This window comes from Camelina sativa, chromosome 8 (genome assembly GCF_000633955.1).
Source record: "Camelina sativa cultivar DH55 chromosome 8, Cs, whole genome shotgun sequence".
In the NCBI taxonomy this organism is placed as follows: domain Eukaryota; kingdom Viridiplantae; phylum Streptophyta; class Magnoliopsida; order Brassicales; family Brassicaceae; genus Camelina; species Camelina sativa.
Window position 1 is genome coordinate 3843314 of NC_025692.1, and position 12465 is coordinate 3855778.

General features: G+C 37.2%; 3 protein-coding genes across 3 annotated transcripts; 1 reads left to right on the top strand and 2 right to left on the bottom strand.

The window, feature by feature from the left end:
* On the top strand, nucleotides 5758-9675 carry LOC104706023 (glutamate decarboxylase 1-like). The gene is made up of 8 exons (XM_010422144.2): nucleotides 5758-5923; nucleotides 6006-6210; nucleotides 7437-7637; nucleotides 7732-7946; nucleotides 8042-8295; nucleotides 8773-8825; nucleotides 8906-9081; nucleotides 9191-9675. Exons 1-8 carry the CDS (start codon nucleotides 5838-5840, stop codon nucleotides 9516-9518), a joined length of 1518 nt encoding a protein of 505 aa, XP_010420446.1. The 5' UTR covers nucleotides 5758-5837; the 3' UTR covers nucleotides 9519-9675.
* LOC104706024 lies at nucleotides 10108-10699 on the bottom strand. Its single transcript, XM_010422145.1, has one exon. It carries the CDS (start codon nucleotides 10649-10651, stop codon nucleotides 10184-10186), a length of 468 nt encoding a protein of 155 aa, XP_010420447.1. The 5' UTR covers nucleotides 10652-10699; the 3' UTR covers nucleotides 10108-10183.
* LOC104706025 lies at nucleotides 11433-12040 on the bottom strand. Its single transcript, XM_010422146.1, has one exon. The coding sequence runs from the start codon at nucleotides 11979-11981 to the stop codon at nucleotides 11502-11504; it is 480 nt and encodes a 159-aa protein (XP_010420448.1). The 5' UTR covers nucleotides 11982-12040; the 3' UTR covers nucleotides 11433-11501.

Sequence of the window (12465 nt, forward strand, 5' to 3'; positions counted from 1 at the left end):
TCCTCAACACCATCACAGTCCCAAAGGACTCTCATCAAAGGAATCTTCTTCTTCCGAAGTTCCTTGACCCTCCTCTCGAGAACCCTCACTGGTCTCGCCTCCAAAGTCATGTTAGGCTGAAGATCCTCAGGAATCTTAGCCAACAACTGATCATCCTCACGGAGACACTTCCTCAACATAGAAACATGGAACAACTTACGGAATGCACGCATAACCTCAGGTAACTCCAGTCTATAAGCCACTGGTCCAACACGCTCAATCACTCTGAACGGCCCCATATACCTCTGACTCAACTTAGTCTCAGTCAATGACCTGTTCAGACCCCGCAACATGGCCATCTTGAGGTACACTCTGTTTCCTACCTGAAACTCAAGATCTCTCCTCCTCCTATCGACATAACTCCTCTGCCGATCCTGAGCCTCCTTCATGTTCAGCTTGAGAACCCGAATCTTTTCTGAGATCTCCTGAACAAAATCTGCCCCGTAAATGCTCCTCTCCCCCACTTGAGTCCAGCATAACGGTGTACGACACGGCCTCCCATACAAAGCCTCATAAGGAGCCATCTTAATACTCACCTGATAACTGTTGTTGTAAACAAACTCTACCAAAGTCAAATGATCTGCCCAATGGCCTCCCCAATCCAATACACACATCCTCAACAAATCCTCCAGCGTTTGGATCGTCCTTTCTGACTGTCCATCTGTCGGGGATGATAAGCTGTACTCATATGTACCTTAGTGCCCATCTCTGCCTGAAACGCTCTCCAGAACACCGAAGCGAACTTAGAAACCCTATCAGACAGAATGCTCACTAGCACCCCATGCAACCTGACTATCTCCTTCACATACTTCTTAGCCAAAACCGCTGCTCCATCAATCTTCTTAATGGCCAGAAAATTTGTCGACTTAGTCAACCGGTCCACAATGACCCAAATAGCATCAAATGTCCTGGACACTGGCAAACCTACCACGAAGTCCATAGCAATCATATCCCACTTCCACTCCGGAATGGGAAGACTCTTCAGTAACCCTCCTGGAACCTGATGCTCAACCTTCACTAGCTGGCACACATCGCACCTCGCGACCCAACTAGCTACATCCTTCTTCATCCCGACCCAATGATAGTACCTCTTGAGATCACGGTACATCTTAGTCGCTCCTGGATGAATAGAAAACTTGNACAATCACCTTCCCATGCTGCATCAGAACACACCCGAAACCAACTCTAGATGCATATGTATAAACCAGATAGGGTTCTCCCTGCTCAGGCAAAGCCAACACCGGTGTAGTAGTCAACATCTCCTTCAGGCTTGCAAATCCCTCCTCGCACTCCTGTGACCAAAAAAAGGAGCATCCTTCCTTGTCAACTTAGTCATAGGACGTGCTCTGCTCGCAAATCCCTGCACAAATCTCCAGTAGTAACCTGCCAGAAAACTCCTGATCTCTGTGGCATTCTGCGGTCTAGGCCAATCTCTGATAGATGAATCTTCTCTGGATCCATAGAAACTCCATCTGCAAACGCGATATGACCCAGAAAACCCATCTCACGCTGCCAAAAACTGCACTTGCTCAACTTAGCAAACAACTTCTGCTCCCGTAGCTTCTCCAAAACTGCCCTCAAATGCACTGCATGCTTCTCATGACTCTTAGAATAAACCAGGATATCGTCGATGAAAATGATGACATATACATCCAGGAACTCCTGAAACACACTGTTCATCAATCTCATAAACGCTGCTGGTGCGTTAGTCAACCCGAAAGGCATTACCACAAACTCATAATGCCCATACCTCGTCCTGAATGCAGTCTTCCTCACATCTGCCTCATCTATCGGTATATGATGATAACTCTACGCCAGATCTACCTTGGAGAACCAAGTAGCACCCCTCAACTGATCCAACAACTCATCGATCCTCGGAAGAGGGTACTTGTTCTTCACCGTGCCCCGGTTCAAACCCCTGTAATCAATACACAACCGGAAACTCCCATCTTTCTTCTTGACAAACAACACCGGTGCTCCCCACGGTGATACACTAGGACGGATGAATCCCTTAGTCAACAAATCCTCTAGCTGTTTCTTCAGCTCTGCCATCTCTACTGGAGCCATTCTGTAAGGAGCCTTGGATAACGACATCGTCCCTGGTTCTAGTTCAATCGTAAAAGGATCAGACCGAGATGGTGGTAACCCCTGCAACGAATGGAACACATCCTCAAACTCCTCTACAACCGAAACACCGCTAACCGTAGACTTCCCCACTGATTTTGGCATGGATATGGTAACCAAATAAGCCTCACGGTCCTTCTCGATCATCTTCCCAGCCTGAATGGCCGAGATCACGAGACTCCCCGAAGTCGGTCTAATACCCTGAAAAACAAACTTCCCTCCTGGACGCTCAAACTCCACTCTACCCCGATAGCAATCCAAATGCACCATGTGCCAATGCAACCAATCCATCCCGAGAATCACATCATACAACTTCACTAGACTGATAAGCAAATCCACTGGCCACGACTCTCCTGCGATCTAAATATCAATTCCTCTGGCTCGTCCAATAACCCTCAGGAACTTGCCTCCTGCCACTCTGACAACTCCTGAACGCTCCCCAGGATCCCCTCTGCACACTCCGGAGTAATGATGTGATTGTGGGTAATGCTAACAACTCCTTCGATTCACGCCTTGTTTCCTCTACACTTATCCCTCGCAATTAACTTCAATCCTCGTTCTCCATNAACGCTGCTGGTGCGTTAGTCAACCCGAAAGGCATTACCACAAACTCATAATGCCCATACCTCGTCCTGAATGCAGTCTTCCTCACATCTGCCTCATCTATCGGTATATGATGATAACTCTACGCCAGATCTACCTTGGAGAACCAAGTAGCACCCCTCAACTGATCCAACAACTCATCGATCCTCGGAAGAGGGTACTTGTTCTTCACCGTGCCCCGGTTCAAACCCCTGTAATCAATACACAACCGGAAACTCCCATCTTTCTTCTTGACAAACAACACCGGTGCTCCCCACGGTGATACACTAGGACGGATGAATCCCTTAGTCAACAAATCCTCTAGCTGTTTCTTCAGCTCTGCCATCTCTACTGGAGCCATTCTGTAAGGAGCCTTGGATAACGACATCGTCCCTGGTTCTAGTTCAATCGTAAAAGGATCAGACCGAGATGGTGGTAACCCCTGCAACGAATGGAACACATCCTCAAACTCCTCTACAACCGAAACACCGCTAACCGTAGACTTCCCCACTGATTTTGGCATGGATATGGTAACCAAATAAGCCTCACGGTCCTTCTCGATCATCTTCCCAGCCTGAATGGCCGAGATCACGAGACTCCCCGAAGTCGGTCTAATACCCTGAAAAACAAACTTCCCTCCTGGACGCTCAAACTCCACTCTACCCCGATAGCAATCCAAATGCACCATGTGCCAATGCAACCAATCCATCCCGAGAATCACATCATACAACTTCACTAGACTGATAAGCAAATCCACTGGCCACGACTCTCCTGCGATCTAAATATCAATTCCTCTGGCTCGTCCAATAACCCTCAGGAACTTGCCTCCTGCCACTCTGACAACTCCTGAACGCTCCCCAGGATCCCCTCTGCACACTCCGGAGTAATGATGTGATTGTGGGTAATGCTAACAACTCCTTCGATTCACGCCTTGTTTCCTCTACACTTATCCCTCGCAATTAACTTCAATCCTCGTTCTCCATTTTCGCCTTCGCAGAAAAAGAGAAAGAGAGAAACGAATCGTGAAATCAAAAAAAAAAAAGAACCCTAATTGAAGTTTTTTCCCCAAATCAAAACGACGTCGTTTTGAGTTTCATTCCAAAAACTCTTGCCACATCATTGCTTATGTGTCATATGAATCACTCATATTTAACAGTTGACTAACAGTGTTTGTGTCAATGTAGTATTATCGATAACGCTTCAAAGTCTGGGTAGTAATTTTGAATTTTATTAGAGTTCAGGTTGGATAATACACTTCTCTTTTGTTCAGGTAGAAATATACACTTTACAAATAGTACGGGTAGAAATATACCCTTTTCCCGTTAATAGTATAGATAAGTATAACATTAAATATAATCTTAACTTCACCTTTTTTAAAGTTTAATTTCATTTGTGTGTGTATATATATATACATTTCATCGCACTATTTTGCCATATGAATACGTGTTATTTAATCTTTTAACTCATGAAATTTAAAATAGTTAACCCATGTGTTTATCTCCTTTTTTTTTCAACTAATCAGAATCTTTTATCTAATATTTTATTAAAAAAATATATCAAAATAAAATTTTAAAACAAAAAAAAATAAGGAAACAAATTATGTATACTTTTAATAAAAAAAAAATATTGGATTGATTTTAGATTTTACAATTAAATGAAGTTATATATCGGTTTAAGTTTATAAATGAGAAGAGTTTATATTTTACAATTAAAACGAAATTATATGTCGGTTGGATTTACAAATGTGGTGGTTAAAGTTTAAATTTTATAATTACAACAAAATTATATGTCGGTTTGGGTTTACAAATGAAGTAGCTAGAGTTTAAACTTTTTAGTTAGAACGAAATTCGATTTGGATTTAATTAAAACAAAATTATAGATATCGGTTTGGTTTATAAAAAAGCGGTTTGAGTTTTTTATTTTACAATGATGTATATAAATTTTATTTCTTTATGTTATAAAGAAGTGAATAAAGAGATTCACATATAGGATGGACCCAAGTATCGGCCAATAATCTTTAATTTTTAAAATAAAATGTGAAAGATAAAGTTAATTATATGACGCATTAGGACTCAATAATAGAGACTAATTGAATAATATGCAATACCTTTACAGTTAGTTCTTAGTTGGATATTATAAGTCGGTAAATATATATATGATTACAAACATCAACTGTGCACTATGCAAGACCTTTAATCTTAATTACGTGGGCGTAGTATACTAGTATAGTATGACATGAAAAATTCACGTACTACATTATGTGACTTGTTTCATTTTGTATTTCAATAACCATTTCCCCTGTGCGGCTATAAAGAATACTAACGAATAACGACGTTCATAGAAAGTTAAACCATCCATACGCGTCATCTTCAGTGTTCTAACAATGTAAAAAGTGAAAACATGTGGTCTAATCGTATCATGAAGACAAAGTTAAATATTCCCCGCTAATTTAAACAAACATTTTGCCTTTAAAGAAAAAAAAAACAAATTAGCAAAAAGAGATTTTTCTGAGAAGACTTTTGTATTCACATCACATAGTCAAATATTCAATTCAATGCATTATGAATATATATTCCATAAAAAGCTTCTCTAAACCCCGGATCTCTCATTCATCATTTACTTAGCATTGAATATTTTTACCGTGTATAGTCTTTTTTAGAAATCTTTTGATCAAAAACAACAAACAAGAAAAAGACACTGTGTTTTCATTAGGATTCTAATTTAGATTTTGAAAAAAGAAAAAAAATTCTCAAAAAGAGATTGACGGATCAAAAGTCTCAACACTGAACGAAACTAGGGGCATTATTCTGCTAATTCAAACAAAGTTTAGGCCTTGGGGAAGAAATATTCTCACGAAGGAAGTTTCAAAAAAATCGTTTGTATAATATATTATTATCCATCCCAAGTAACCCACATGGTAACCCAATCAATCAATATCATTAACTAATTAATAGATATAAAACCCCCCTAAGGTGTTTCTCTTATTCATCCATTCCCATTCAGCACTTTCCTCAATACCACTTTCTCTCTAATAATCATCTCTTGGTAGTTTTTCTCTCTCTCTCTCTCTCTCCCTCTGTCTCATCGTCGTGATGGTGCTCTCCCATGCCACGTCGGATTCGGACGGCTCTGTCCACTCCACATTCGCTTCACGATACGTCCGAACTTCACTCCCTAGGTAATATATATTCATAACCAAAATCTTGATCACATTATATATATGTAATATCGGCGAATAAAATTGTAAATACCATGATCAGGTTCAAGATGCCCGAAAACTCCATGCCGAAAGAAGCAGCGTATCAGATCATCAACGACGAGTTGATGCTTGACGGTAACCCAAGGCTAAACTTAGCCTCTTTCGTGACGACGTGGATGGAGCCTGAGTGCGATAAACTCATCATGTCCTCCATTAACAAGAACTATGTTGACATGGACGAGTACCCCGTCACCACCGAACTCCAGGTATTTTTTTTCTTTTTTTCTTATCACATATAGTCATGATTGTTTCAGAATTGGGTTTTAAACATAATTAATTTACTTTTTTTTTCCACAAACATAATTAATTTACTTATCGCATATACATATGAAATTAATGATTTTAGGAATTTTGAATTTTTTTTTCCAAACGACTTGTGTGATATATAGAATGTGGTCGCGTTAAAATAAACTCCATTGATATATTTGGATCGAGATTATACGGAATACCTTGATGGATGTTTCGGGATTGCTGTAGTTAAGACCATGATTAATTAGTATAACTCATAAAATGCTAATTTGTTATATTGACTGAATCTTATTTTTATATATGTATACCAACTTGGTTTGACTTTTATTTTTTTGGCTGTGGTGATCAAATTTTGGGTGATTTGGAATACTATAGTATTGAAGTGTACGTAGAATATTAAATCTATTTAATTTCCGCTTATGTAGACAGTATTTTCTTGGGGGAGGTTGGATCTTGGAAATACTAGGCGTCCATGTCGTAGTAGTTGGGTTATTCTCTGATTCGTGAGGGTCTTTTTAAAAATCTATGTCTTATTAATATTTGAAACTAATATTAGTTTTTATCATTTAATTAGATGCTTTGTCATTGAATATATATTTTTATATGTATAAAATATGAACCAACTAGATTGACTTTTTCTCTGGCTGTGTTGATCAAATTTGGAATAGTTTGGACTATACAGTAATGATTAGGGGGGAATATTTTTACTACTTTATTTCCGCAAATACCAGACAATTGAAATTGCTGGATAACTTTTTTTAATAATTATTAGTATATTTTTGATCGGCCATCACGGAAATAAATATGAGAAAACAATAGAAACTTTCAAATTATTACATTCCTCCAAATTTAAATTGACAACTTAAAAAATGACCAAAGTTTTAACATGTATTTATTCTTTTGTCAACTATCTGATTGTAATTATTTTACATCATAAGGTAAAGTACATGATATCATGTTGGATTATAGAATAGTAATTGCCATGACTTATCCCCACGACGTAGTGTGTACTGTATTATCTTAGTTTTGCACTTTGCTTTTACATCTGTCACGTTGTTAATTATCCACTAAGATTATATATATTATAAGTAAGCATCAATTTCGATGTGATAAAGTGATTAGTCAAGTTGGTTATTTCACTAATAATTCTTTGTCAATATTGAAATAAACAAATAAAAAACAGAACCGATGTGTGAACATGATTGCACATCTATTCAATGCACCGTTAGGAGAGACGGAGACAGCCATCGGAGTAGGAACCGTTGGATCATCGGAGGCCATAATGTTGGCCGGTTTGGCCTTCAAGCGTACATGGCAGAACAAGCGCAAAGCCGAAGGCAAACCTGTCGATAAACCCAACATTGTCACTGGAGCCAATGTTCAAGTAAATTTAGCTAACGTTTTCTAAATCAAATCTTTAATGATCTTAATCATTTTGATCAATTATTTTCTTATAAACAATATTTCAAAATGTTTAGGTGTGTTGGGAGAAATTCGCTAGGTACTTTGAGGTTGAGCTCAAGGAAGTGAAATTGAGTGAAGGATACTATGTGATGGACCCGCAAAAAGCTGTTGACATGGTTGACGAGAACACTATTTGTGTTGCGGCCATTCTTGGTTCCACTCTTAATGGAGAGTTCGAAGATGTTAAACTCTTGAACGATCTTTTGGTTGAGAAAAACAAAGAAACCGGGTAATTAGTTAATGGATTGTTTTTACATGACACTACACGATAAAGAATATCTAAGTTATATATAATATAAAAACTAAAATATGTTTTTTTGATAGTTGGGACACACCCATTCACGTGGATGCGGCAAGTGGAGGATTCATAGCACCCTTTTTGTATCCGGAGTTGGAATGGGACTTTAGACTGCCGTTGGTGAAGAGTATCAATGTGAGTGGTCACAAGTATGGACTTGTGTACGCTGGAATTGGTTGGGTGATTTGGAGAAACAAAGAGGATTTGCCTGAGGATCTCATCTTCCATATCAATTACCTTGGTGCTGACCAACCCACGTTCACTCTCAATTTCTCCAAAGGTAAATTTACTTCTTTTATTTTTCTTGCTATTCCTATTTCTTTTTTTGTTCGACTTTTAATTACTAGTCATGAACAAGTGATGGAAATAAAATTTCCTTACCATTTTATTATACAAAAAGTGATTTCATAATCATTTTCATTTTTTATTAATTATTTTTGTAATAGTCTACTAGTCTTTTTCTTAAATAATTTTTATAGTAGTCTAGTAGATGATATCATCATTGTGATGGAGCAACTGCGGTCAAACTTTTTTTCCATTAAAAATTGGGAAACTTCACATAATGTTTTCCATTTTTTATAACTTTGTACTATAGTTTAAGGAATCGGTGGTAATCCTTCATAAATATAAAACAAAATGCTGGAAGTCAAATTTGTTTCCATTTTAATAAAGGGGGAAAACGCAACTTAGAGATTGGCGTATTCAAAAAAGTTCTGATTATTATAGTATTCATTGGTTATTCTGTCAATAAACGCAGGTTCTAGTCAAATCATAGCTCAATACTACCAACTTATCCGATTAGGCCACGAGGTATGTCTGTCCACGATTTTTATAAAAAAAGTTATGCTAATTAACTACACATTACTTAACAATTAAAATGTATAAAACAGGGTTACACAAATGTGATGGAGAATTGCAGAGAGAACATGATCGTGCTAAAGCAAGGACTCGAGAAGACAGAGAGGTTCAACATTGTTTCGAAGGACGAGGGAGTGCCACTTGTCGCTTTTTCCTTGAAAGATAGCAGCTGTCACACTGAGTTCGAAATTTCCGACATGCTTCGCAGGTTGGATGTCTTAATTAATTACAAAGATGATTTCAGTCAGAACTAATATATAAATGAAATTATGAATACGTGATATATAATTAATATCTCTAAATATTTTGAAATGTAGGTATGGATGGATAGTACCAGCCTATACAATGCCTCCAGATGCACAACACATAACTGTTCTTCGAGTGGTTATCAGAGAAGATTTCTCTAGAACACTCGCTGAGAGACTTGTGAGCGATATTGAGAAAGTGATGCATGAGCTCGATGAGCTTCCTTCGCGAGTGATCCACAAAATATCACTTGGGGAAGAGAAGAGTGAAGCTAACAGCAATAACTTGATGGTGACGGTTAAGAAGAGCGATATCGATATCGAGAAGCAGAGAGACATCATCAAAGGCTGGAAGAAGTTTGTCTCTGACAGGAAGAATAAGACGAATGGTATCTGTTAATTGAATGTTTGAAGACTTTATTGATAATGCGTTGCATTGATTTGGAGATTTGAAGGTTTCATTTCCTTTATTGTTGAACCAAGTTTCGTTTTATTTTGATTTGTATTTCGTTTGATACTATTGCAACATTATAAAATAATTAATTTCCTTTTATTAATGGGCTGATTTTTTCTACCATTGCTTTTTTTTATATATTTTTTTTTATAAAAAGTTATATTTGAATCTTTGACCTTCAAAGTGAATTTTGACTGCTACCTCATAATTAAAGCAATGAAAACAAATTTTCTTCATTGTCTTGTTCAAAATAAATTAAATAATGTTCAAAAACGAATTAGAAGCATCCAGGTTCAACCTTCTTTTTTATGACTGTAGAATCCTGACCAAAAACCAAGTTCCGGATTCTGCATAAAACTCAAATACTACTTGTAATAATAATAATAAAAAAGGATCATCGTAGTTTAAAGAACTGAAATTAGAAGTTAACTAAATTATACTATAGATGTTGGACAAAAAAAGAACTCAATTATAGAAGACTTTTGGTTGTTATTCGAATAGATAGAACGAATTGTAAATCAAGATCAAAGTGGAATAGAAAATAAAAACATAACTTAAAAAAAAAAACCTAATAAATCAATACTTCGAATTCTAACAAAAACAAAGAAACCCTAAGCCGGCGAAGGGGCAGGAGATGAAGCAGGAGATGAAACCGCCTTGTTAGAGCAATGTCTTTTGATAAGGCCATTGAAGAAGTGGTTACGGAAAGATCCAAACACGGTCTTCACACAATCTTCTTTCATATTTAGGATCGCGGCACAACAATCAGATCCAATAGCGGGTTTGTGGGTGATGAATGCTTTTCTGATATCTGCAAAACAAGTTTTTACCTCCTTGCAATCAGCCAAGCATTTGGCAACTTCCGGTGGTGGGTTGAATGGAGTTGGGTGGAAGTGGCCAGCCGGGAGTGGAGGCAAGGCTCTTCCGGCTCTAGGGAATGGGAAACGTGGCTTGTGGTACCACCACTGGATCTTTTCATTACGTAATGATGGAGTTGGCTCCAGAATCCTAGCTGTGACTTGGGATGTGACACAGCATGTAAAGAGGATCATAGCAACAAGAACTGTTGGAGTATTCATCTTCTTTTCTGAATTCTTGGGAAGTTAGAGTTTTGTTGAACGAGAGGAAGAAACAATTTACTTTTCTTGTGATGGTTTTACGATGGTAAAACGTTAGGGCTTATATAGAGGTTTAAACAGGATTTTGATAATTTCGAATAATCTATGTATATTTATCAGTCGAATATTCTTTGATATATAATGAAATATGATGTTATCGTACATATTTTTTCTATTTAATTTCTAGTCTAGATAATATTTTAGACCTGTATAAATTATAGAATGATGTTATCTTGAGAAAGAAAAAAAGGTCTTATTAAAAAATAATGGAGTACAGCAATATCTTTCTTTGATTAGGCAATATCATCTCTATTCCAATTCAACACAGTTTTGGGCTAATCAAGTTTAATGTTTTTTAACCTGTTCAATTTGGGCTGACAACTAAGAAACTGGACCATAAAAAGTCCATTGGCTAGAAAATTATTTGTGTAATCATTAACTGATAAATAAATAACTGATTACACTTAACAAAATATGTACTTCTAATTTGAAAAGGTAATAATTAACTATGAAAGTTAAAAAGTTCGAGATATTTCCCTCTGTATAAGAAATTAGTTTCAATTTTCGTTCATTATTATATCTTATGTATGTTAAGATCAATTATTCCAGGATTGCGTAAACCATGCATGATTTTTTTTTTTTAAAACCATGCATGATATAATACACAAAATAATAAATAAGTAAAGCACTGCTAAACGACAACTTTATTAATTAAGAAGAAAATACTTAAAAAAGTGTAACATAATAAAAAGTGAAAAAGAAAGAAAACATAACTAAAAAAGAACTACTAATTAAGAAAACAACAATACTCCTACATCTGCCTAGGCGAAGGAGCAGACGGAGTGGATCCAGCTTTGGTGGAGCAATGTAGCTTAACTAAGCAGTCAAAGAAAGGGTTGTGATACGCTCCAAAGACAGTCTTCTGGCAATCTTCATCCATCTTCTGGATCGAGGCACAACAATCCAACCCAATAGCGGGTTTGCGGGTGAAGAAAGCTTTAGCAATATCCGCAACACATGTTCTCACATCCTTGCAATCGGACAAGCATTTGGCGACAACCGGTGGTGGATGGAATTGAATTGGGTGGAAGCCAGCCGGGAGTGGTGGGAGGGCCTTTCCGGTGGTGGGGAACGGCCAGTGTGGCTTAGGGTGAAAGTAAGGGTAGAAATGGTGGTAATGCCACCATTGGAGCTCTTCAGTACGTAACGATTCCAAATCTTTTGCTGTGACTTGAGATATGACACAGCTTGAGAAGAGAATCAAGGCAGCAAGAATTGCTAGATTCTTCATTTTTTGGATATTTTGGGAGACTTTTTGAGGTTTGGGTATGTGAAATGAGAAGAAATGTGGTTTTGTGATGGTTTTTGAGATGTAAACGACGTAAGGGTTTATATAGAGGTTTTAAATTCTGGTTTTAGATTAAAACTTCTTTGGTTGGTGATAATTTCGAATTATGTATATTATCTGAATATTCTCTAATATATACTCGATGTTGATTTTTTTTTTCTCACGGCGTGAATAATTGATGTTTGTTGTGAATTTGTGATCTTTTTTTCGCTTGTGAGATTTGTTTGTTTCGTTAAAGTTTGGAAAATTACCGTGTAAAAATAATGTGGTCACTTTATTGAACTAATCTCGCTATATATGTTTAACGTGCATGCTCCCTATTTTTGAGGTTAGGGTTTTTTTTTTCGTTAAAGAAGAATATGCTGGAATTCAAAGTGTTAAATTTGGGATATTCCAACAGTAATATCACTACAACAAATATGTACAT

Bases quoted from the DNA above. Each gene is read 5' to 3' on its own strand.
- LOC104706023 (XM_010422144.2), top strand. From the start codon at position 5,838: ATGGTGCTCTCCCATGCCACGTCGGATTCGGACGGCTCTGTCCACTCC. The intron at 7,638-7,731 runs GTAAATTTAGCT...CAAAATGTTTAG, and splicing joins TCACTGGAGCCAATGTTCAA to GTGTGTTGGGAGAAATTCGC. The intron at 8,296-8,772 runs GTAAATTTACTT...CAATAAACGCAG, and splicing joins CACTCTCAATTTCTCCAAAG to GTTCTAGTCAAATCATAGCT.
- LOC104706024 (XM_010422145.1), bottom strand. From the start codon at position 10,651: ATGAATACTCCAACAGTTCTTGTTGCTATGATCCTCTTTACATGCTGT.
- LOC104706025 (XM_010422146.1), bottom strand. From the start codon at position 11,981: ATGAAGAATCTAGCAATTCTTGCTGCCTTGATTCTCTTCTCAAGCTGT.